This window comes from Eretmochelys imbricata, chromosome 3 (assembly GCF_965152235.1).
Source record: "Eretmochelys imbricata isolate rEreImb1 chromosome 3, rEreImb1.hap1, whole genome shotgun sequence".
Taxonomy (NCBI): domain Eukaryota; kingdom Metazoa; phylum Chordata; order Testudines; family Cheloniidae; genus Eretmochelys; species Eretmochelys imbricata.
Window position 1 is genome coordinate 57,439,208 of NC_135574.1, and position 23,983 is coordinate 57,463,190.

The 23,983-nt window shown below is 38.0% G+C and overlaps 1 protein-coding gene across 3 annotated transcripts in view; it reads left to right on the forward strand.

Annotated features, from left to right (window-relative positions):
• RIMS1 (regulating synaptic membrane exocytosis 1) overlaps window positions 1–23,983 on the forward strand; it is a 492,040-nt gene that overhangs the window by 347,411 nt on the left and 120,646 nt on the right. Inside the window, exons 24-26 of one of the 3 annotated variants that reach the window (XM_077811609.1) lie at window positions 4,314–4,385; window positions 14,336–14,518; window positions 15,887–15,999. In XM_077811609.1, the coding sequence (XP_077667735.1) occupies window positions 4,314–4,385; window positions 14,336–14,518; window positions 15,887–15,999 (368 nt within the window). Of the gene's footprint in view, window positions 1–4,313; window positions 4,386–14,335; window positions 14,519–15,886; window positions 16,000–22,105; window positions 22,136–23,983 lie in introns of those variants that run through there. The other 2 variants (XM_077811610.1, XM_077811611.1) reach the window with 2 other exon arrangements.

Below are 23,983 nucleotides of genomic sequence, written 5' to 3' on the forward strand. Positions count from 1 at the left end.
CTTTATAGCTAAATATACATTATAGCTGTTGGTATTTTCATACTAACATATTTAACCTCTTTATATATAGCGCACTAAGTGACTAAATTTGAACATGGAGTAAGTGCCCACCATACACCCCCTATGTGCACTCTCTGGACATTGGGCACAGGCATTAAAGCATAGATTGGGTGCCCAGCTCCCACTTATTCATCTCATGAGCTGGGCACAGCAGTTGAGTCTGCATAGATAAGGAGAGGGGTATTATAATTTGCTGTTGGAAAAGGGCAGCAACAAATCACTACCCTCCAGAACAAGGGGGAAGCACAAAGTGAATTGTGACTCAAGGTGTGCTCCCCCAGGAGCAGACCAGAGAACTAATTATGACAGTCTCAGTTCTTCCCTTGCTCTCTCTTGGGAAGCAGTAAGTTTCTTCACTCCTTTTCATGGAGTAGCTCATTCCTGCCTGTGTGCCCAGCACATAAACAGGTGTAACCAGAGCTCTTCCTATTCCCAGTCCTTCTCTTCCCACCTGTTTGTAGTGAGGAGAATAAGGCACTGATTCTGGGGGCACTCCCACTCCCCCGGCAGTAATAGTCACAATCTGAGCAGGGCCAGTTGGGAGTAAGAGGAAGGTGATCTTACTCTGCTGCATAGTCCTCTAAGGGCTGAGATAATCTAGCCAATGAGTAGCCCCATTGAACTAATTGAACTCAATGGGGCTACTCATACTTAACGAAAAACGCATACTTCCATGCTTTGGGGCCTTCAAAGACAGTTGCAGCATCTGTAAAGAATCTTAAATACTAACACAGATCTCCTGATTTATGCTCCTTAAATTTGGCTGCATATAGGGGAGTAAAAGAATTATGTAAGGAAAATACATGCAATGGAAGTTTAAAGTACAGAGCATGGTGGGGAACAGGATTACACCTGTTAATTAACTAATTTTTGTAGAGTATTTTTTGTAAAAACCTTCATGCTTTTAGTCACTAGAATACAACTGCTAACAAGATTTTCATGCATGCAAAATTATTTTATTTAAGATGTGTTTCCCCTTTCTGTTCCTACCTGTGAAACATACTATATAATGGTTTAATACTAATCAAACATTACAATAGCTTGAGGAGAACATGAAAATCATCTGTGATCAATTATTTTAGCTATAATTTGCTGTAATGTCTGTGTACACAATTTCCAGTTCAGACACCGAGTTTCTTCTCATTTTCACCAAGGTCTAAAATACAAATCTTGAAATGGCTCTTTCATCTGTCTTTTATTTCTGCATTTTACCTGCCTAGCTTAGTGCATGAAGTTGATTTTATCAACATCAATTCCTTGTGCATCTCTTCCAGTCCTATTTCCTGTGAAACATAGAATTTGGGGTTTGTCAGCATCCCTTGTGCAACAGTGAGCAAACAATCACTCTCTCCTTTTTTACCACATTTGAATGGCGGTCTACACTGGTTATTTCTCAGGGTATGTTTACACAGGATTTTGGAGCAAATTATCCAGCTCCAGACTCGGGTGCAGGTTGCGCTCCAGGCTCAGCAGACTTGGGTTAGTGCGGCTGGCACTAATGTTCTAAAAATAGCTGTATAGACAGTGCTTTGAAGTTGTGGCCCTCTTGGCCAGGGCTGAGAGGCTTACTCCCCACTCACTGCAAGATGCTGTGTAGACATACCTGTGACAACTAACCTTTGTGTATTTAAGGGAACACTGATGGCCACAACCTGTAGAGAGAGCTGGATATCAGTTGTTTCCTGGCCTCATTCTGTAATAGAGTAAAAAATGCATACAACACCACAAAAGCAACATATAAACCTATAAAATGTCTCTCACACAAATGTTTGAGAGCACCTTGCAGTATGGCAACAGAAATTAACAGGATCTGACTTGTAAATATGGACACAAACAAAGAATTATAAATAATAGTGAAAAGCATGTTCCACAAATGCAGAGCCCATGTAGAGAGTCCTGGTAATATATTCGCAATCTCTGCAGCATGACGGTGAAAACATGCACTGAAAATACTCTTCAGTTAATGGGCTTGCCTCCTCCTCCTCCTCTGTATTACAGTGTCACTTAGAACCCTAGTCATGGACCAGCACCCCATTGTGCTAGACGCTGTACAAACACAGAACAAAAAGATGGTCCCTGCCCACAAACAGCTTACAATCTATGTATAAGACAAGAGACAACGATTAGATACAGACAGATGGGGGTGTAAAATCATGTATACCACTTACTGTATATCTTCATGGTACCCAATTCAATCAAATTGTACAGTCACATTTCTGCCTTTGACTCTAATGAAAGGGGACCACAAATCAGCTGTTGATCTCTTTATGTCCTCGATTTGGCTATCAACTGCAAGTCCATATTTTTTATCTTGGGCTCAGCTGTATTTCCCCCTTCCTGGGGCAGTCCTTTTCATGGTGCCACAGTCTGCAATGAGATAACCTGCACATAGAAGGCCCGAATCTCTACGTAAACAGTTTTATGCTGTTGTAATTCACTGACTTCAGGCACGTTATTCCTGATTGACACTGGTCTCTGTGAGAGTAGCACCAGACCTTCTCTACCTTCAAGACTGAACTTTCCATATAAGTTGCTTATCAATGACAAGAAAGCTGAATTTGGCGATTTTCCCAGACACCCACTGCAATGTCTTGAATGAGAACAAGAAGTCACTCTTAACTTCATGACCCACATTCTGTCCTCAATAACATTGCTATAACAGTGCAGAAATTGCCCTGATATCTCCATATTCTTCCCCACAGAAGTATTTTTATTTTATACAGATTATAACAACCAGGTCAGATACAAAGAATAGTACTAGTATGCAGGAGAATTTTCCTGCAAAGCTGTTGTCATTTACATAATTTTGCAGGCTTGTAATGACTGTTCATTGACCTGGGCATCACAGGAAGAAAGGTGAAACACTGGGAATATGTTTTAATGATGGCAACTTTAGTAACACATCTGGGAAGCTATCCTGCAGTAATTCATCCAGTGAAAGTTCACCAGTGTCCACCACCAAACTTTTAACCTGCTCCCAGTACTGTTGCTGGGACCCTAAGGTGCTCTCCTCATCACAAAGGTTGAAGGTGTGGAGAAAATCTCCTTACCAGATAGTGGGACACCAAGCCTTCTTCCTCATCTTCTTTAAGGGACACTCTTCACTAATACTAATTCCAAGTCCGGTTTATTAGGATCCCCCTATTGAACAAGTACCTGCAGTGGACATTTGTCAGATAGTGACAACATGAGCACCCTACAACTTACCCTGTCCACCAGCTCCCTGAGCTGCTGAGAGGAAGCCAAGTCCTACAAACCACCCAGGCCAATCTAGCAGTGATGGGAAAATTCTTTCCCAGCACCCAAAAGGTGACTAGTGTAATGCCCATAGCAAGGTCACTGAAAATCAGACTACCTCTACTGCTTAAGGAATAGCTGATCTAGCTTTCAGCTAGGTTAAGATAGACAAATTAAAATACGGCCCAGCAAATGCATGTTACATAATCAGGTGAAGAGCTGACTGTTGGAAAGTGGGAAACAAACAAAATTTCAGTCTCAGCTCTCTTCTGGCTCTTTGTGAAAGATAGATATGGAAAAGGTCTAAGGAAGCTAACTAAATTTACATGACCCAATTACATATTTTTAAAAAATGGGTTCAGACATATGTTCTGATACCAACCAGTTAACGTATGTTTGAAAGAGAGTATTATTGAATTGTTATAGAAGTTTTCCAAACATTTTAGCAATCTTGGTACAGTAAAATATAAGACAAGGTTTTACTGTTATGCAGTGTAATTTATACTTGATCTTCATTACAATATTTTGTTTTCTTTGTTACTTGAAAAAAAGATTTAAAAACATTTTTCAGATTGACATTTGAGTGTTCTATTACTCCCCAGTACCTTCTGCAACTGCTCCTTCTTACAGCACTATTTTCTTGTCAAGGGAGGACCTAGGAGCTACTGGAGGGCTCGTTTCTAACCCTGTGAGCAATCTTGTTAAAAAGTGATGCAACTAGCTACCTACCCCAAGAGTCTGAACTAATTATCTTTCTCTTCTCTAGCATTGAGTGAGGTCTCCTGTTTGGCAGCCCACTGCCATCACACCAGCAAACCTGAGCTAATTTAATGCAATAATAGAAAAGGATCTTGTGATTTAAACTACCAATTCAACAGCCCATTCATAAAGATAGCTATCACTTTTCTGTCTGTCAACCACTTCGCATTATCGTTATAATACATAATTAAAGCGTTATTCTTCATATTTCCTGTATCTTTTCTTTTTTTTCATTTTTTTGACATCTCATTTCACAGGCAGTCCAGAAAAGTGGAAAGATATAACAGCCAAAAACAGACTAGGAAAGACTCCGCATCTGAAACAGAAAGGTAGGATTGATGCTACAATATGCAGCAACCTTCTCTCTGAGTCAAATTAATTCCAGTGCACCTGCTGCTACTTTAAATGCCACCTGTAAAACACTAAATTTATAAAATTACTAACACAAATTCATGCTGCCTTAGTTTAAAGTACTGATAAGTTCACATCTGTGTTACAAAATTGTCATTGCCTGGTATGTCGGCCTCATATGTTTTATGTCATAGTATAGAAGTTTTCTGGCTTTCTTTCTTTATGGATAAACCCACAGGCCAAGATCAAAAGTCGCTTTTGTGTAAATTTAATGATTCAAATCCTTCACCCGTTAAGTCCTGGAAGTTTTGGCACTGGATCTCTAGGATCAGGATTTGGATCAAAAAGTATAATATGTTGACGCAGTGAAAGATTGCTTTGTTATTGTACTTCACCACTGATATTTCTTCCTGGTTTCTTACATTTTAAAAATAATTTTGACAATGAGACAAATCTATGTACAAAAAGTGAAGGTAACAATAAATAATTGCAAAAGAGATGATCTTAATATTACATAAAAGTTGCACAATTGAAGTAGCAAAAATTAAAGAATTGCTGCACTCAAATAGCAATGTTATTATGGACATGCTGTACATCCTTTATTTTCTAAGGTATCCATTTCACCTTGTAATTAGAAATATATTAAAAGACGTATATAGAAAATACTACAATTTGCAATTATGCAATGTTTTAATATTGCTGCTGGAACTTTAACTTTTGCTTTTATTGAGTTTTACTGTGAATTTATTGTGATTTTAACTTTCGCCTTTGACGCTATAATAATATGGGAGTTTTGCACCCAGGTTCTTCATTTTAGCAAAAAATGGAAAGGAAAAGAAATTTATGTGCTTAATAATGATAGTATTCTACTGGTTCCAGTTAGGTTTAAGTGCACATCTTGATGAGATAGTGAAAGAGGGGTAAGATATCGCTGTTGCTGGAGACAGATTTCTGTAAGGCTGGGTCAGCTAGACAGCAGTACCCCTATTTACACTATGAGAGGTGAATAGCTGCATTGAAAAGAAGATAGAAATTTAATTTTGTTTTCAAACAAAAAGCTTATAATTTGTATAATGTAGTAAAAATTGCAGACAGATTGCAGATTCCACTGAATCTTTAATTCCCCCCCACCCTCCCCGATACCTATGATTTTCTATGCTTAGTCTAAAGGTAGGAGGTTTTTTGCTTTTTTTATTGTTTAATTTTATTTTGTATTTTGTTTTAATTTTCCTGTCCCAGTAGCAGCTCCTGTGCCAGCATTGTAAATGATATCGTGGCCCTAATTAAGTCAATGGGAGTTTTCGCATTAATTTCAGTGAGGCCAGGATTTAACACTATGTTTTGAAAAAGGTTCAGTGCATTATTATGCTGTGCTAAAAAACTTAATGGATGCCACTGTGCCTACTCAGAACTTGCTTATATGCTTATAAGTTGAGTTTTGGTTTTCCCCTGAAGATAGACAAATCATATGACCCTTAGTGAATAGGATGGCCTTGCTAAATTTCGAATTTCAGTCATTTTTGCTGTAGCCTTGTGCTTTATATGTTTGTGCTTTAAAAGAGGGTATTTATATATTTTACAGTGGGGAAAAATGTGTGTCATGTATTGTAAGAAAGAAAAAGAATTTTGCCCATGCTTTTTTTTAAAAAAAAACAACAACAACCTTCAAGAGTAAGTACAGAAATTAGTAGTGATCGCTATCATTTCCCATGGCTCTCAATTGGACTGAAGCCAGATTGCCCTCAGGGAAGACGGCCATCTCTTATGATGTATGGTTAAGAAACTGACAGAAAACTGGGAGGAAAGACACTGTGGGAGAAATGATGGAGACTTAGGTTATGGGGGGAATAAAGGGTGCCAGAGAGGAAGGAGAGAAAAGGAAAGGGAAGGATACTATGCAGAGTGATCAAATGACCATAAGAGCCATGTCGGGGAGAAGACAATCTAAGGGAGCATGGAGAGGGAGATGTGAGTGGTCAAGGAGGTGTAATGGGAGTAAAGAGAGATAGGATGTAGCTAAGGGAATGGGGTGGAGATAGTATGACTTTTGCTATCACTACAGGGAATTGGACAGGGCAAATGAACTCCCTCTCTGCACTAGCCATTGGGAAGGCCTGTATTTCTGTGTGTGTATTTAAGGGTGATTTTGAACCTGAAATGATCATACACAGATTGAGCGTGGGCCTCTTCCTTCTAAAGGATCAAAAATCATAACACAAAACAACCTCCTCTCCTGCCCCCCCACCCTGCAACTGATTTTAAAACATCTAATGATTTGTATGCTAATCTCATGATTGGGGGCGGTGGGTCTGACTCGTGATTTTTGATCACTTGGGATTTGCAACTGTTTCAGCTGGAGAGAAACTATTTTGCAGAGAATGTGAATCTGGTGTATTTTGCTGGATGTCTGAAAGCTACAAATGTAAGCTTATAAAATGCACTCTGCTTTTGCATTCTAAGAATGAACACACTTGTAATTATATTACATTAAGATATAGAGTATTCTATGTCTACAACAAGCTATTTTTCTCCCAATAAGGAGTTAACCTACATCTGAGATCCAAACTTTACTGACCCCTTTAAAGTTTTGATAGCACTTGCACAAAACACAGGAAACATAAAATGCTTACACATTTAGTTAGTCTTCTTTTATGTTTTTGTGAGAAATTTGAGACTGGATACATCTGTGACATATATAATAGCTTTGCACTGATTTATATATACAGGATTTAATGGATTTATAGCTTGGTACTGCAGTGTCATGTGTGTGGCCTCTCTTGTGTTAGAATCCCTTCCAATTATCCAGTAGTCAGTCTCCTTATAGTGACAACAATCACCACTTAAAATGTCTGAGTGCTATTTTTTAGTAACGTGGCATTTGTTATTAGGGAAGGTCAGGAAGATTATAAAAACCACTGTGGAGCTCTTAAAATATTTCTTTACCTTTTAAAAAGCATCCATGTCACTAAGTATTCCTTTACTTCCTAGTTGAAGATAGACAGTTCCTCTTTCTCATAATGCCCCAGGAGAGGGAACCTGGGCTGCAGAAACAGCAGCAGCCCAGGGAATGGTGAAATATGCCTCTCCCTTTTGCTTCTTAATGGTGCATCTTGTCATTATAGGGAATCTGTCACCTGCACTATGGTGTATTTATCTGCTTTTAGCGAAATAATCAACTAATTTAGACATTCAGTACAAAGACGTCTACACAGGACTGAGTGCTCTGATTTATTACTTCATCATATGCTTAATACCACAACAGTACCATCAGGTAGCTTGGTTAATATGCTAGATAATTCATGCTCGTCCAATAGCAAATACTGCACTAGACCAGTCCTCCTCGAGGCATCCTCTTTTCTCCACCACAAGAGAACCAGGCTGGGGAATTCCAGAGGATTATCTTCAAATCAGCTCAGCCTGCCTGCCCCCACCACAGTTCAGGCAGCCAGTACCAACACAGTCTCCTAATTTCCATCATGACTGACGCCAAGATCTGTAGCTGGGATAGAAATAGTTTCCTCAGGGCCAACCGTTTTCTGTCAGAAGGTCAATTACAATTGCTCAGACCTTGCTGATCTAAAAGTTGCTTAAAAAAGACAAAGTAAAGATTGAGTGAAAGCAAGAGGCACTTATTGTCCAAATTGCACTCTATCAAGTATTCCCATTAATCAGCAATTGTAACAGGATGTCCAGAATCCTACCTCTTACAGCATTCTGTATAACCACCCTTTGACATTTTATACATGGCTTAATTCCTGTGTGTATTAGGGTATCTCAACAGATCAGCACCTGATGAAACATCAGTCAGCTGTGTTACAGTAGTTGACAGGGATTAAAGGTTTTCTTACTAATGTTATTCAGTGCTTCATTTGTGCCAAGGCTTGCCGGGGCTGAGCCCCAGCACCTCTGGGCTTGCTGCGTCAGTTATGAAAGTAAAAAATATTGCTTGAGCCCCAGCACCTTGTTCATTACAAATTAAGCACTGATGCCATTAGATAACTTCTAGGTTAGTCTCCAAGGTCAGATGCAGTAATATAGTTTAAGAGCCAGGCAGCATGCTGGGAATGACAAAAAGTTCCATTATCCTCAGCACCATCATGAGTGCACCTCACGATCCTGACTGGGATTGAATCCACTTCTGTTTCAAATGTCTGAAACCTCTCTCTAACCATAAATGAAATAGGAGATTGGTAATATAGTTGTTGGTACAAAAGACAAAATAAGCTTTAAGAGAGATGCTAAATGCCACAAAAACAACAAACTAAATGCTTTGCCCATGAGGTCTTTGGAGTTTACGGGCTAAGGTATCCTTTGCAAAAAGTGGTATATGTACACGTAATAAAATACTGTTATAATTCATAAACATAAGGAGGCTAAATTAAGGTTGCACAGAGGAAGCACTCAAAAGTTTTCCTAACTTTTGAGTGCTTGGCTTTGTAACCTTAACAATATTCTTTTAATGTGTTTTTTAAGTGTGTGATTTCTTATATTTTAAAAAAAAGCACACTGAAAAAAAGATAAATTCCATCATGTAGCACCATATTGACACCCACAGGGGTCAGCAGCAGGACTGGAACCTTTAGATCCTCTGCTCAAACCTTCATCTCTTGTGCTAATGGAGTAATTGATAGCAATAGTGGGTTGTCTGAGAGGGGGGATGGGACACATTACCAGTAGGTTTTATAAATATTTGCTGATATCAGAGCAATAGTGAAACCCAGGAATTTTGTGTTCCATTCCAGGCTCTAGAGGGAAAAGTGCTATGGTGGGTGCAGACTCTTCCCCAAGTGTGACCTCTCCTGCCTCATCCCTTCCAACTTGTCCAAGTCCTTCTTTTCTGCACCCCTGTTGCAAAGGCACTAGAGCATCTCAAAGGTTTCCAGTACTTTTAACATTGTCAGACCAATTTATTTTTCCCTAGCCTTATTCTCAGAAATGGCTAACATATTTTGTCTGAAATTTTCAAAAAAAATATTGAGGCAGTAACCTGGCATGGAAGATTTCAACTGAAGTGATAGAATTTGGCCAAGTTATAAGCAACTGAAAACAAAGTCATATAATGGAAAGTATCTGGAAGCCTTAATAATAATAATAATAATTTATTATTTATATTATTGAAGCACCTAGGAGCCCCAGTAGGATCCCATTGCACTGTACAAACATGTGCTTTCAAATTAAGTATAAGATGAGAGAAAACAGAGGGATACCGACAAATTCGGGATTACGAGGAAATAATGACCTATTATAGTCCAAGATAGACACAGAGCGGGGGAAGGGGTATAACATACAAGCAGAGTGATCAATGTGATGGCAGCAAATGGGATACTAGTTCCACAATTATTTTTTTTGCGGGGAGAGGGTTATTTAGGAGGGGAGCAGCTAAATGTAAAGAAAGGGGAAGGAATTGGTAAGGAGGGCAGAAAAGGGAACAGGAGGAGGGACAGAAGCAGAATGAAGCTGAAGGGAAGGGATGGTGAGAAGTGAGGAGAGAGGGAGGGTTGGAGCAAACAGCCAATCAGAACAGGGCAGAGAAAATCATAGTGTATTCTACAGTGGTGACTGGAATGTCCAGAGGTCCAAAGGTCCCTGCTCCCTCCGGTGGAGTTTCTGTCTCCTGATTGAGGTGTTATTAGAGGAGGTTTGGGAACAAATTGATAAATTAAACAGTAATAAGTCATCAGGACCAGATTCTATTCATTCAAGAGTTCTGAAGGAACTGAAATGTGAAATTGCAGAACGACTAACCGTGGTATGTAACTAACCATTTAAATCAGCTTCTGTGCCAGGTGACTGGAGGATAGCTAATGTGACTCCAATTTTTTAAAAAGGCTCCAGAGGTGAGCCCAGCAATTACAGGCAGTGAGCCTAACTTCGGTACTAGGCAAATTGGTTGAAACTATAGTAAAGAACACAATTTGTTGGGGGAAGATTCAGCATGATTTTTGTAAAGGGAAATCATGCCTCACCAATTTACTAGAATTCTTTGAAGGGGTCAACAAGCATGTGGACATGGGTGATCCAGTGGATATAGTGTACTTAGGTTTTCAGAAAGCCTTTGACAAGATCCCTCACTAAAGGTTCTTAAGCAAAGTAAGCTGTTATGGGATAAGATGGAAGGTCCTCTCCTGGATCAGTAACTGGTTAAAAGATAGGAAACAAAGGGCAGAAATAAATGGTCAGATTTCAGAATGGAGAGAAGTAAATAGTGGTGTCTGCAGGGGTCTGTAGTCCTATTTAATTCATAAATGATCTGGAAAAAAGGGTAAACAGTGAAGTGGCAAAATTTGCAGATGATACAAAACTACTCAAGATAGTTAAGAGTAAAGCAGACTGTGAAGAGTTACAAAGGGATTTAATAAAACTGGGTGACTGGGCAACAAAATGGCAGATGAAATTCAATGTTGATAAATGCAAAGTAATGCACACTGGAAAACATAATCCCAACTATACATATAAAATGATGGGGTCTAAATTAGCTGTTACCACTCAACAAAGAAATCTTGGAGTCATTGTGGATAGTTCTCTGAAAACATCCAGTCAATGTGCAGCAGCAGTCAAAACAGTGAACAGAATGTTGGGAATCATTAAGAAAGAGATAGATAATAAGACAGAACATATCATATTGCCTCTATATAAATCCATGGTACGCCCACATCTTGAATACTGCGTGCATTCCCCATCTCAAAAAAAGATATATTGGAATTGGAAAAGGTTCGGAAAAAGGCAACAAAAATTATTAGGGGTGTGGAATGGCTTCTGTATGAAGAAAAATTAATAAGACTGTGACTTTTCAGCTTGGAAAAGAGACGACTAAGGGGGAATATGATTGAGGTCTATAAAACCATGATTGGTATGGAGAAAGTAAATAAGGAAGTGTCATTTACTCCTCATAACACAAGAACTAGGGGTCACCAAATGAAATTAATAGGCAGCAGGTTTAAAACAAACAAAAGGAAGTATTTTTTTTACACAATGCACAGTCAGTCTGTGGAACTCTTTGTCAGAGGATGTTGTTAAGGGTTCAGAAAAGAACTAGATAAATTAATGAACAATAGGTGCATCAGTGGCTATTAGCCAGGATGGGCAGGGATGGTGTTCCTAGTCTCTGTTTGCCAGAAGCTGGGAATGGGTGACAGGGAATGGATCACTTGTCAGAAGATAGGATAATGGGCTAGATGGACCATTGGTCTGATCTTATGTTCTTATATCTGGCTCCTCTCTGCAGCCCACATGGTGGGAGGGAGGAAAGGTACTGCATGGGTTCACAGTGTGAGGGTCTCCCCAGCTCAGTTTTGGGTCCAGCAGGGTACTGGCGGGGGGAAGAGTGGCCATGGCAGGGCCTCATTTTACTCCCTGCCTTACGGTGCAGCAATCTGCTTTCGCTGCTTCTGCTTCTACCAGATAGAGTCTCTGGCTAGAAATGCACAAATCAGTCATCCAAATAGCCTTAGCTCTGGCCTGTTGTTCCATCATGCAATAAGCATCTGATTATGATTGATGTGTTATTGTAGCTGTGCTGATCCCAGGATATTAGAGAAACAAGGTGGATGAGGTAATATATTTTGTTAGACCAGCTTCTGCTGGTGAGAGACAAGCTTTCAAGCTTACACAGAGCTCTTTTTCAGGTATGGGCAAGGTACTCAGAGTGTCACAGCTAAATACAAGTTGGAACAGATTGTTTAGCATAACGTAGTTAATTCGTATTGTAAGAGACCATTCAAGGTGAAGTGGCCAGTTAATACCAAGCTCATCATCAGAACCAAGCTCCCCACAGACCAGAACCCACCAACTCAAAGTGGCACCAGACCCTGCCAGAACAACAGATGCAAAACCTGTAGACATGTCTCCACAGCAATGACAGTCAATACTTACTGACAACACACCTTTCAAGATCTACACATGCCTATCACAACACGTGGTATACCTCATCTAGTGCACTAAATGCCCCAGTAACAGCTATGTCGGTGAAATGAGACAATCACTATACTCTTGAATGAACTCACTGAAAAATGATAAAACGCCATAGCACCCATTCACAAAGGTATCACTCCATATCTGACCTCTCAGTACTTAGCCTAAAAGGAAACCTGCAAAACCTTCATGAGCCTAGGAACTTAAATTCATAACTATAAATCATGAACTCAATAAACACACTGGATTTATGGCTTATTTCAACAACCTGAAACCCACTTACTCCCCTTTTTTGTCCTATAACGGCAGTAGTGATAATTGGCCACTTCACCTTGGTCTCTTTCACTAACAGCAGGTGGTCCAGTAAAAGATACTATCTTACCCATCATGTCTCTTTGATTATGACTCAAGCATTTTAGTGTGTTTGGACCCATATTAGATTGAACTGATTTTTAAAGACACATTATGGGTTTTTTTCCCCCCTCAAGTTGACAATAAAAGACATAATTAAAGACGGCTGCCAGCTTCCATTTTACTTAATGGGATGGAGGCCACTGGCTACCCTCTGTTAACAAAATGGGCATTGTCCCCTATTGTTCCCAATGGAAATAAAGCCAAGCTGCCCTCCATAAAGGTGGTAGCCCTCTATGATTTACAGAGGTGAAGATGAACAAGTGAATGGAGGCCGTGGCCATCTTTACAGTGGGTACTCAGCTACTTAAAGGACTGATTTTTAATTAAGTTTACCTCATACATTCTCAGAAAATTCATTCTATACCCCAGATCAGGTGTGGTAATTTTGGGGAGGATATACTTTATTTTTCATACATAATGAAGAAGCAGAATACTTTCTTTAAGTGCAACTCAAGTTAACTGTGGTTGGAGTTGTAACTGGGCTGCCATGAAATATATTGTTTCTCTAGAGGTGGCCCTAAAACCAAACTATAAGTAACATAGTATAGTACATTTTGGAACTACATAAAAAATAGCAAAAAATTCTAGTCCTAAAAAGATTATTAGGATATAGGGTTCCACCAGAAATAAAAGGGAAACAGGTAAGTGGGTATTGGGAGTGGGCGGGTGCATGGGCAGTCCTTTGCTTACGTTGGGATTTTTAACTTATGAATGGGGGCCTGCAGCTGTAGTCTAGAAATCTAAAAAAATAAACAAACCAAAAAAATATTGTAAACAGAAGTAGTGAGAAGACTCAATTCAAAAGTGTCCTAAACAACAATGCATTTTATGGACTGTCACACAGTTGTGAAAAGCAGAAAAGAATTAAAAAGTCACAATTTGTTAATTTAATTTAAAAGTTTATTTTATTCACTTACTTACTCATATTAGTTCAGGTGATTATATTTAACTTTACATTGTTGTACTGAGGCCACTAATAAACTGTACTGCATTTTTACTTTAATACAGTTTTCGTTATTAATCCTGCAGAATTGTATCTCTAATTTAGACCCCAGTTCAGCAAGATACTTCAGCACATATCTAATTTTAAGCACATGAGTTGTCCCCAAGAGGCTAGCTAGTGAGATTATACATGTGCTTAGGTACCTTACTGAACTGGGGCCTTCATGAGAATTCAGGTAAAATTTTAACACCAATAAAAATGTGCATTTTGAAAACATGTGTACTGTGGTTAAAAGTAGGCTTTGATTTTTTTTCTGTAATGCTGGTACTTCAGAGTATTTTCAGATGTGCATTAGTCTTCATTTGCTATGGTTAAAGTAACTGAAGATGAAGCTAATATTTTTCGCCAACCAGCTGTTAAATTCAGTGCAATTTATGAACTACAGGTTTACATGACATAGGTATCTGAAGTGGGGGTTTTTCTGTTTATCATCTTGAAAACAGAGTTGTAGGTTGAATTAATAATTTTTTCAGAGTCTGAAAATGTGAGCATGTGTCTTATTAAACAGGCTTTCGGTTGCTTTCACTGGTGGAGGGAGGCATGGGGAAGCTTATGTGGAGCTAATGACTGAACAATTTCTTTTTGGCCCTAATGTTTTAGGGTTCTGCTACCATGTCTTTCTAGAAGGGGACTTCCAACCCCAAGAACAACTGAGCAGCCAGTCATTAGGGGAAAACATCACACTCGCTCAAGGTCGAGTGAGCATTCTAGTATCAGACCATTATGCTCTGTACATCATCTAGTTCCAGGAGGGTCGGCGCCACCTTCTCCACTTCTGACAAGGTTCCTATTAAATGTACAGCACAGCATTCATGTCCTACCTCCCAGATGTCACTGTGGTGTTGTACTTTCCCGAGTATATACGGTGCATTCACTCTTTCTAGCACGGTACTATAATCCTTTCTCCATGGTACTTACACTTCTCCCATATCCTCTACTCCGTCTATCTTCACTGTCTAGATGGTGCTTTTGACTGTTGAATTATATAATTATGGAACATGAGAGTTAAAATTTGACTGTTTTGTCCTTCCATTGTTTTGTTTATGTACTCATATGAAAACATGCAAAATATTTCATTTTGAAAATGTGCTGTAAATAGCACACAAACAATTTCCACACAATTAACTCTTGCTTTACAGCAGCAAGTTAAGAGAAAGTCATTTTGCCTATGAAATGCTAAAGGTCACCATCTGTAATTTGTTTAATTTGTATTAATTTTTTTCAGATAATAGCAAAATTTGAGAAATTATGTGTAACTTTAATGTATTAGATAAATGTAACATGTTTAGAAAATATAATACTGTACCTGGCAATGAAGTTTAACAATTAGGCCTTGTCAGTAATCAAGCTTTTTCTCATCTATGTATTTTAGCTATAGTATTCCAGGTTACCAACAATGGCCTTAGGAATTTTATATGTAAATTTACTTGAATTTCACAGATATCTGGTGTGTTAATCTGCTAAACTCAGTGTGTCTAAAAGAAGCCAACCTATTTAGAAATTATGCTAGTTAAATTCATCTTTCCACACAGTCAAAACAAATGAATTTAGAATATCTACTTGGGTAAGAGTATTAAAGTTCTGTGGAACTGCTCTAAGAATTTACACCTATTACCAAATACACACACTACAAAAATTAACAGAAGCGGTGCCAATAAACAACTACACTTCAAAAGAAATGCTCAGAAAAGCCACTTTACCTCTAACATTAGATACTTACAACTTAATTGCCTGTTGCCCTGCACCATGTTAAGTTTGACACTAATGAAAACTGAGTATAAAATGTTACCAATCAGAATGGTAGTATTTTACACCCCTTTGCATTGGTGGAAATGACTATACAAGGTGGGAGACAATGGTGAACCAGGCCCTTAGACTCCTGTCTGCCATTTGCAGTTCCTGTCTAGAAACATTGAATAATTTGGAGCTTGCAAATATTTTTCCTGAGTTGAAGACAGTTAGAGAAACTAAAGATGAAGCACTGTTAACTCTCCAGGCATTGAGGACTGTATGAATAGGACAGTATAGCATACATAAAATTTCTGCATCTTCCATATACGCATTTTAATATAGGCATTATCTTTACCACTCAAAATGTATTGATTCAGATTTTATTTGGATTATTTTATTTTATCTTCATTCCATCTGCAGAATACACCAACAAGGAAGTCCAACTCAGTCACCTCCTGCAGACACATCATTCAGCAGTCGTAGGGGAAGACAGCTTCCGCAAGTTCCAGTAAGAAGCAGCAGTGTAGAGCAAGGTATCAAATAATGAGTTTATCATAATTCAGAATCTTGGATTTCCTTCCTTACCTTATTTTACTTTGTCTTTGGTAACAAAATGTTCAGTGCTTTATTTATTTCTACCCACAAAGGAAGATATTTGAATAAAAGAATAACGGTAGATTGGAAAGTATTGTAGAATTTGATTGGTTGATTGTTCTATAGTCTCCTGGCTTGGCTTGGTTTGGTTTTTGCTGTGTACCTTAAAATTTCTATTGCAAACATTCCATTATCTTAGTACATACCGACCCATGACCACAGATTTAGTTAGTGTTCAGGTCACAGAGCTCAGTGATGTTACTTCTAATACCACCTTGCTCATGTTCTGTTAAGTTGGACTTGTTGGGTGAGATTAACTGTTGTGCTTTGCTGACAGAAACTGATGAAAGTCAGATAATGTCAATCTCTTTTTTGTTCCCTGAGTCAGACAAAGGCCTACTGAACAGAGTGAAACCACCTAACATTAAAAATGTGAAAGCATGGGTCATGAACTGGTGCATGTTTAAGGGAACAGGTGGTCAAGCAAAGAGAACTTTTCCTTGTTGAACAGTGCAAAGTTGAGCTAGGTTGCTGTGAGAGGTACTGTATCCAAACAGATCAAACAAGTGTTAACATGAGTGTTTCCTTTCCCATCAACATACTGCGGCTTGAGTGTTGGTTACTATATTAAAACAAAATGAATTTTAAATATGATTTAATTTCATCCTGGGAAATATGTGTAATTCAGTTTTCTCTATTATTCAAGCAACTCTGTCAGTGCATTGACTACATCTGACAATTCAAAACTCAAATTACCGATACTGCAGATCTTTCTGCTAAGCAGAAACTAATTCATGTAAGAACTTCTAATGTTTGTACTTCCTGCGTTTCCTGAAATATTGTCAGACACCTCCCAGAGCAGACAGTGTTGTTCGCTTTGACTTCTTTACCAAGCTAGGTGTACCCTATACTTCTTTGCATGATAATGAATAGGTTGACTGGTTACATGAGCTTTATGGATGTGAGCCATGCTAAAAGTATCGTTATAGTACACGCTCACTGACACATGAAAATGTTTTCCTCTTCACTATATTTATTTATTGTGAATATTCAATATGCTTTACTGAGTTTGACTGGTGGACTAACTCTGAATTTTATATTCAGTTCTTCTAATTATATCTCTGTAACCATGAAGGACTCTCTTCATTGTAAACTGGTGGTGAACTACATGTGCAGCTTAAATGTTTATGTTGCCCAGTGTATCTCTAAGTCCGGAGCTATATAAGAATGAAAGTATGATGTGATTTCATATATTCTGTACATCATAATTCTTATGTGATTCCTGCATTTGAGACAGTACATGGAAAGGATATACCTGATCTATCACTTTTATTTTGACTAAGTATTTTTCTCTAGTGGATATTCACTTATTATCATTATCACTACATAATGTGTAAGAAATAACATTCTAATTTAAATTATGTTGACAGAAATTTTAAATGAATGCAGAACCTTGTATGAACTGTGAGACTGAAAGGAGGGAGATTGCAGTTACATAGCTAACAAGAAAAAGTTAAACAATCAAAACTGAAGCTAAAATTAGCATGTGTTCAGAGGATTATTGATATTACAAGCACATATGAAGTAGAGTATTGATATTTCAAGCTGTGAATACTTATTTACACTGGTGATTTATCCTCTTGCGTCATAAGTATGCAAGGGTTAGCACATCCGTTACTCTCGCTATTACTCTAGGATTGTATGTTATATCCTTCATGTCAGTGAACTGACATTGTGGCTGGAGGCTGAAGAGAAGAATTCTTCCTTTACATACTGATTTTCTTTTCGTTGTGTGATTGGGTTGCCATTTTATTAAAGACGTCTTTTCCCATTTTTTTCCTCTGTTTAACTTATGATTGTGGTTGAAAGCGAGTAGGTACCTCTTTGCAAACACACATGAAAAATGTTACTGTTTAAATGTTGTTGGGTTAAATACAGACATGATTACATATAAATTTCTCTGACACTCAACTCGATGAAATGTAGGCCATAAAACAAAATACTTGCTTTAATTCATTGGATCAAATTCTGCCACCTGGTACAGCTGTCCAACCCAACCCACATCAAGCCAATTTCAGTATAAAATGGAGTAACTAAGAGTACAATTTGGACCTAATTTAGGGTTTAATCCAAAACCTATTGAAGTCAGTGGATGATTTCCTATTAACTTTAATTAGCATTGGATAGGTCCATAATGACTTCAATTCACAGTCAGCAGGGCTACATGAATGTGGATGGTGGCAAGATCCAATGCAATCTGTTAATGTTGGGGGAGCTGCATTTCTGGGTTCAATATTCTTTGCATTTCCTTCAGTTGTAAATAAAGCTGTGTAGTGTTGGGAAACACTGGCATCCTGCATTGAAAGAGAATACTGTATGCTATGATATGAGTTTATGGCAGGTCATGTTAATTCTCCTGAACTAAGAGGGGTGAATACAAATGGTTTTACAGCTAAATCCATTTTGCAGACTATAATAACCATTGTAGAAAGGTTATAGCAATATATATCTACTGTAAGTGATATAATTCATTATGATTTTGCATAGTCAGAAGACATACCAGCCTTCAGTAAACCAATTTTAGTATTGTGTAAAGCTCTTGATGTCAGAGAGGGGAATGGCTATTGGAATGAGAGGTTGGTGGCAGTTTTCTTTTTTGTCTTGACAAATAATGTTATTGTGGACCTGTTTCTTCTGTAGTAAATTATGACATCCATGCTAATACCTCTTTTACAGGATTTACGCAGTATCTCAGAAATTCAGTTTTGGTCATCATTAAGTTAGGACTGAAAAAAAAAGTACCGGGTAGTTCTGATTTATTGTCCTTATCAGACAATGACTGATAAGTTAACACTCCCGGAAGCAGTTTCAGTTTGAAGCTGATGGAAAGCCAACTTTTGAGCAAGTTTGTCAGTTTAGAAATGCCCATAACAGTAGAAATACTACATAGAAAATCCTATCGAAGAAACCTCAGAGTAAAGGATGGTGACAATCCCATTGCATCATAGAGGCAGGGTGATACCTGTGGTCAGGTACAGAGGAGTTCACAGAACACAATTTTACAGGTAAGGGGAAAATTCCAGTGTAAGATATCTTTTTATTCTGAAAACTCCAAAATGGCATAATTTAAAAAAAAAAAAAAAACTTTGGGGGGCCTTTAGTTCTAAATGGGGATCAGTGGCTTCATGTATTTTTTTTAAAATTATCTACCAAGTTGTTTATTTAGAAGAGCTATAAGACATGCAATAGTATTTTTCAACCCATTGCAGTATGTAAAAATTTTAGCACTTGGACTCAGGGCTATGGACTTCTCTCAAGCAACAGAAATTTGAGTGAAAGTCATGATAATATTTGAGTCAAGTGTGTATATCTGTGCATTGAAATGCAAATATGGACCTTGATATGCAACTATGCCAGCTGTATCATGGCAAAGATTTCCAGACTCCCGTAATCACATGGATCTTATTGCAGGATCAAGGCCTGAGAGGTCTGCAAGTGAAAACTAGTCTATACAGGTATCTTTACATAATTCACATTTCTAAATATCTGTAAGTATTTGCAAACAAGCTACCATGCAGTGGTCATTACCCAGACTTGTAGTATTTTGAAATATATCGTTTTTCTTTCCTTGTTTTAATTGGCAATATTAAAAAAGGATATAAAAATAACATGAAGATTTTTCAACTCAGTGGTTAAATTAATGAAATTCTAAGCCCTGGCAAAGAAGAGTGTGTGCGTTCAACTTGTCACGTTGTGCTGAGCGATTGTAAAAGGCTTGAATCACTCTGTTACTACAGTACACAATGTTTAAGTGGCAAATAAAGAGTGGAGTTTCTGCATTAACTATGAATTTCTCTACTGTTGTATCATAACTTTTTATACATTTGCATAGATTTTGTGAGTCTGTCTGTCGTCTTTACTCACTCCTTTCTCTATTGATAACAAGAACTGAATTAATGGGAGTTTGACCTGAGTAAGGATTTCAGGTTGAGCCCATACATTGTTATTTTGTAACTATTCACCCTTATTGTTCAAGGAAATTTATACAAGCTGGTGTTCTACAGCAGTTTTTTCCTAAGGCCGTCGTTAGCTGAAGTAGGTTGTATTCTGACAAATGAATAACTGAGAGGCATGTGGTTAAGAAAAGGTGTGTTAGAGCTTATTGAAATTTCAGAACCAATGAGACACATGGATGATTGTGCACTAATAAATTTGTTAGTCTCTAAGGTGCCACAAGTACTCCTTTTCTTTTTACGGATACAGACTAACACGGCTGCTACTCTGAAACCTGTCACGGATGATTAAAAGGATTATTGAAAAGTAGTTTCCATAATAAATACAGACAAACAAGATCACTGTCCCTGTCCTCACTCTCATTTGACTCTTGACAAAATGATTTATTTTTCATTTGGTTAACAACGTGGTTTCACATTGCATAGTTCTTATAATGATGCAGTGTGATATTAGATTTAATGTTTTTTTGTTTCTTTGTTGTTTTAACATTCCTGACCTATTGAGTTGTACCAGTTTACACTTCCATAAATAACTTTGTGCCTGACCCTTAGAAAAATCTCCCACCGGAGAAAGTCAGAACAGTGCCTGAATAAATATTGCAGGAAATGACCCTGTACTAACAGACATCTAAACCATTTGGCTTGAAATTTAGATTCAGGTAGGACAGCAGCTTTTTATCCAGAAAGTGGTTACAAAAATTGTCTCGATATCTTTCTTTAAAATCAAGATAGTTCTTTTTTATACTGCTTGAGAGAAGACTATTTTCCATGTCTGAAGTAAAACAGAGGAATGTACTTGAAGACATACGAATGAATTTTCTGACAGATGATGGTATGCAATAATCAGAAATTAATTGTATTGTATATATTTTCAAGTTAACTCTTAAATAATGACTCCATCTAACCAAGGGGCCTCTTATTTGAAAAGACTTTAATACTGGTGTTAATGTGGTATGGGTACAATTTATATAAACTAGATTGAAAAAAATTGATAAAATAGACCTATAAAGATCTTCATTGCATGAAGGAAGGACATATACTGACAAGTTATTTTCATTGTTACCTGTGGACAAACAATGATAGAATTTCATATGAAAGAATTGCAATATTGTTAAATAATAAAATTGAGTTGCAACTATAGTTCTCAGTTAGAGAATACAGAATATTGGTTTCTGCAATGCTATTGCAGCCAATGGGCATTTTGCTTGATTAAGGGCTGCAGGATTGGGCCCTCTCAGTTAAATTCTGCTCTGAAGTACACTGGTATAAATTCAGAGTAACTAAGAGCAGAGTCTGAGCTTTCTAACAAGGGGCTAATAAAAGAGGATACTATTTCATTTTTCAATTCCCACCTTTTAGCATTGTTTTTGTTTTGTCTTCATGTCCCTATTTTCATTTAAAATTGTTAGATGGCATTGCATATTCAGAGCCAGATTGTGGAACCTTTACTCACGCTGAGAGACACTCACTCACATGAGTAGACCCTTTGACTAAAGTCAGTGTTGCCAGCTCCCACAATTTTATCGCAAGTTTCATGGTATTTGGTGTTTTCCTTAAAGCCCTGTTTTCTAGTGTCCAGTGATTTATTGAGAATTGCAGCTTTTAATTAAAAAAATAAGTTTCTCACCCATCATTGTGGAGAAAACATGAAGTGAGTTTACCCTTGAGACTCAGAAATCAGAAGACAAACAGAATCCAAAATTTATTATTTAAAAACGTGTCTCCATTTTGGGGAGCCTGACTCATGTTTTTTGAGCACTTGGGGTTGGCACTACTATACTCAGCAGAAGAAGCAAAGACTTCACAATCTGACCATCAGTAACTTCATTGTTACTCATAGTTTTAAATAAATATTCTGCATTTATAATTTGTCATGGTTTATCATCCTGATTTTCCACATTACTTTTATGTATGCTCTGATACAGCCTATTGTATGTGCCATTGTCAAATGCAATACATTTCTTTGTCTAACTTTAAATTTGCTGATTTCTTTCTTTTGTTTCCATCATTCCATGCATTTAATTCATTGAAGAACAAGAGAATTATAACTCTTCCTCAAAAGGTAAATATTCACGTACATTTTACAAACACATGACAACTGTGAATTTTATCTTTCTCCCCATTATTTTCCATGTTAATACGTTTCATTCAGTCATCAATGAAAATCAACTAAAAAAGTTCCATCTCAAATATCTAGCTGTTATCTGGTTTATCCCTCTTTACAACTGGAAAATTATTTGATGTGTGATCTCAAATTTCTGATTAAAATGGTGCATAGTGTATTTAACCTGAGTCCCTTGATACTATGTGCAGTAAAGTACGTGCTACTTTGGGTAGAAAGTCAGTCCAGAGGCCCAGGTTGTACCTCTCCCCAAGGTCCGCAAGTTGGCTCTGTGCATGGTTTCCATTAATCACGTAATGGCATGTGAAGGCACAGAGGAACAGCCATGGCACCATCCTGTCCTCTCCTTCAAAGCCCCTGGACAATGCTTCATAAGTCTGAGGTCAGACAGGGGGAGTGGTTGGAGAGTGGAATGGACAGAGGGATGACAAACATTATCCCTCCTTCAGATGCAGGGAGATTCTGAAGAAGCTCATGCTCAAATAAATTGGTTAGTCTCTAAGGTGCCACCAGTACTCCTTTTCTTTTTGAAGAAGGATAGTACAGTTTGGGGCTGTGTTGTATATTCTTGGCATGAGGATCACCACTGCCAGAGAAGTCCTTAGTAGCACAGCTCCTATGGAGCTATGCTGCCAGGAAGCTACCTGGGAAACACAGAGGCACCCCACATGGTTTTGGCCTCCCATGGACCCGCCATGATCAATGTTGATTTCTGTGGCTTATTCCAGGAAGGGGAAGGGGAATCATACTTTGCACCTCCCCGAGTCAGGACTATGTGGGGGTAATTCTGGCTTTTTCTGAAAGAAGGAATGGTTCAAGACAAAGTCTGCTTGAGGAGACAAAGAAGAATTCAAATGAACAATATTTAACTCTGACAGTAAAACATTGCACTAAAGAAACATTAATCGTAGTGATAAACCCAAATTAGAACATCAGATTCAAGTCCTCCCAGACTCTGGAAAATTCTGATCTGAATCTAAACTTCATAGGCTGTCGCCCAACCATCAGAGATCTGATCAGACTGGATATTGGATTTGAACCAGAACAGCAAATACTATCTGCTTTGAGGAAGTTTGGGTCTTAATCTGAATCCCATCTCCAAAGTTCTAGGCCATTTTGTACTAACAGTTCAGGACACAATGCTGTGCAGCAAGTTTTTAGTCTTTTCATGGTATATATTCAACTTTTATTTTTTACCACCTGAGAAAGTGCCATAAAAAGAACAACCAATTCACTTTGTTCTGTGTTCACTTACTTGGTTTTCACAGAACATACTGTATATGGCACAATCATTCAGTACTTATCTAGACAAAATTCCTATTGTCTTCAATGACAGTTTTACCTGGTAAGAACTCCAGCATCCATTCTCATAGAGGCATATTTTCACCATGATCTGAAAATAATTCAGTGTTAAAGGGACACTGTCTACTTTCTAAGGTCCCCATGCGCAGACAGAAGTTACATCAAGGTTTGTATGTTGTTAGCAGGCCAGCATTTCAGTATTGCCAATCCTGTGGCAAGATTGGCTTAAAAATCATGAGTTTTTTTTAAGGCTCATATTTTGGACTGTTTTCTGATTTGTAAAGACAGAGGAGGTATCACCCCATTTCTGTGTATGTATGTCAGGAAATTCAACCTAAAATGAACAGTTGGAGGACCTCCTTCCTTTTTTTCTGGCTGATAGCTGAGACACTTCACTATCTTCCCCTGATCGCTGGTACTGCCTTCGGCTCCCGCTCAAAGCCCCATACCTTTAGTGGGTATTGCCTCCTGCCTCACTCTCTCTCC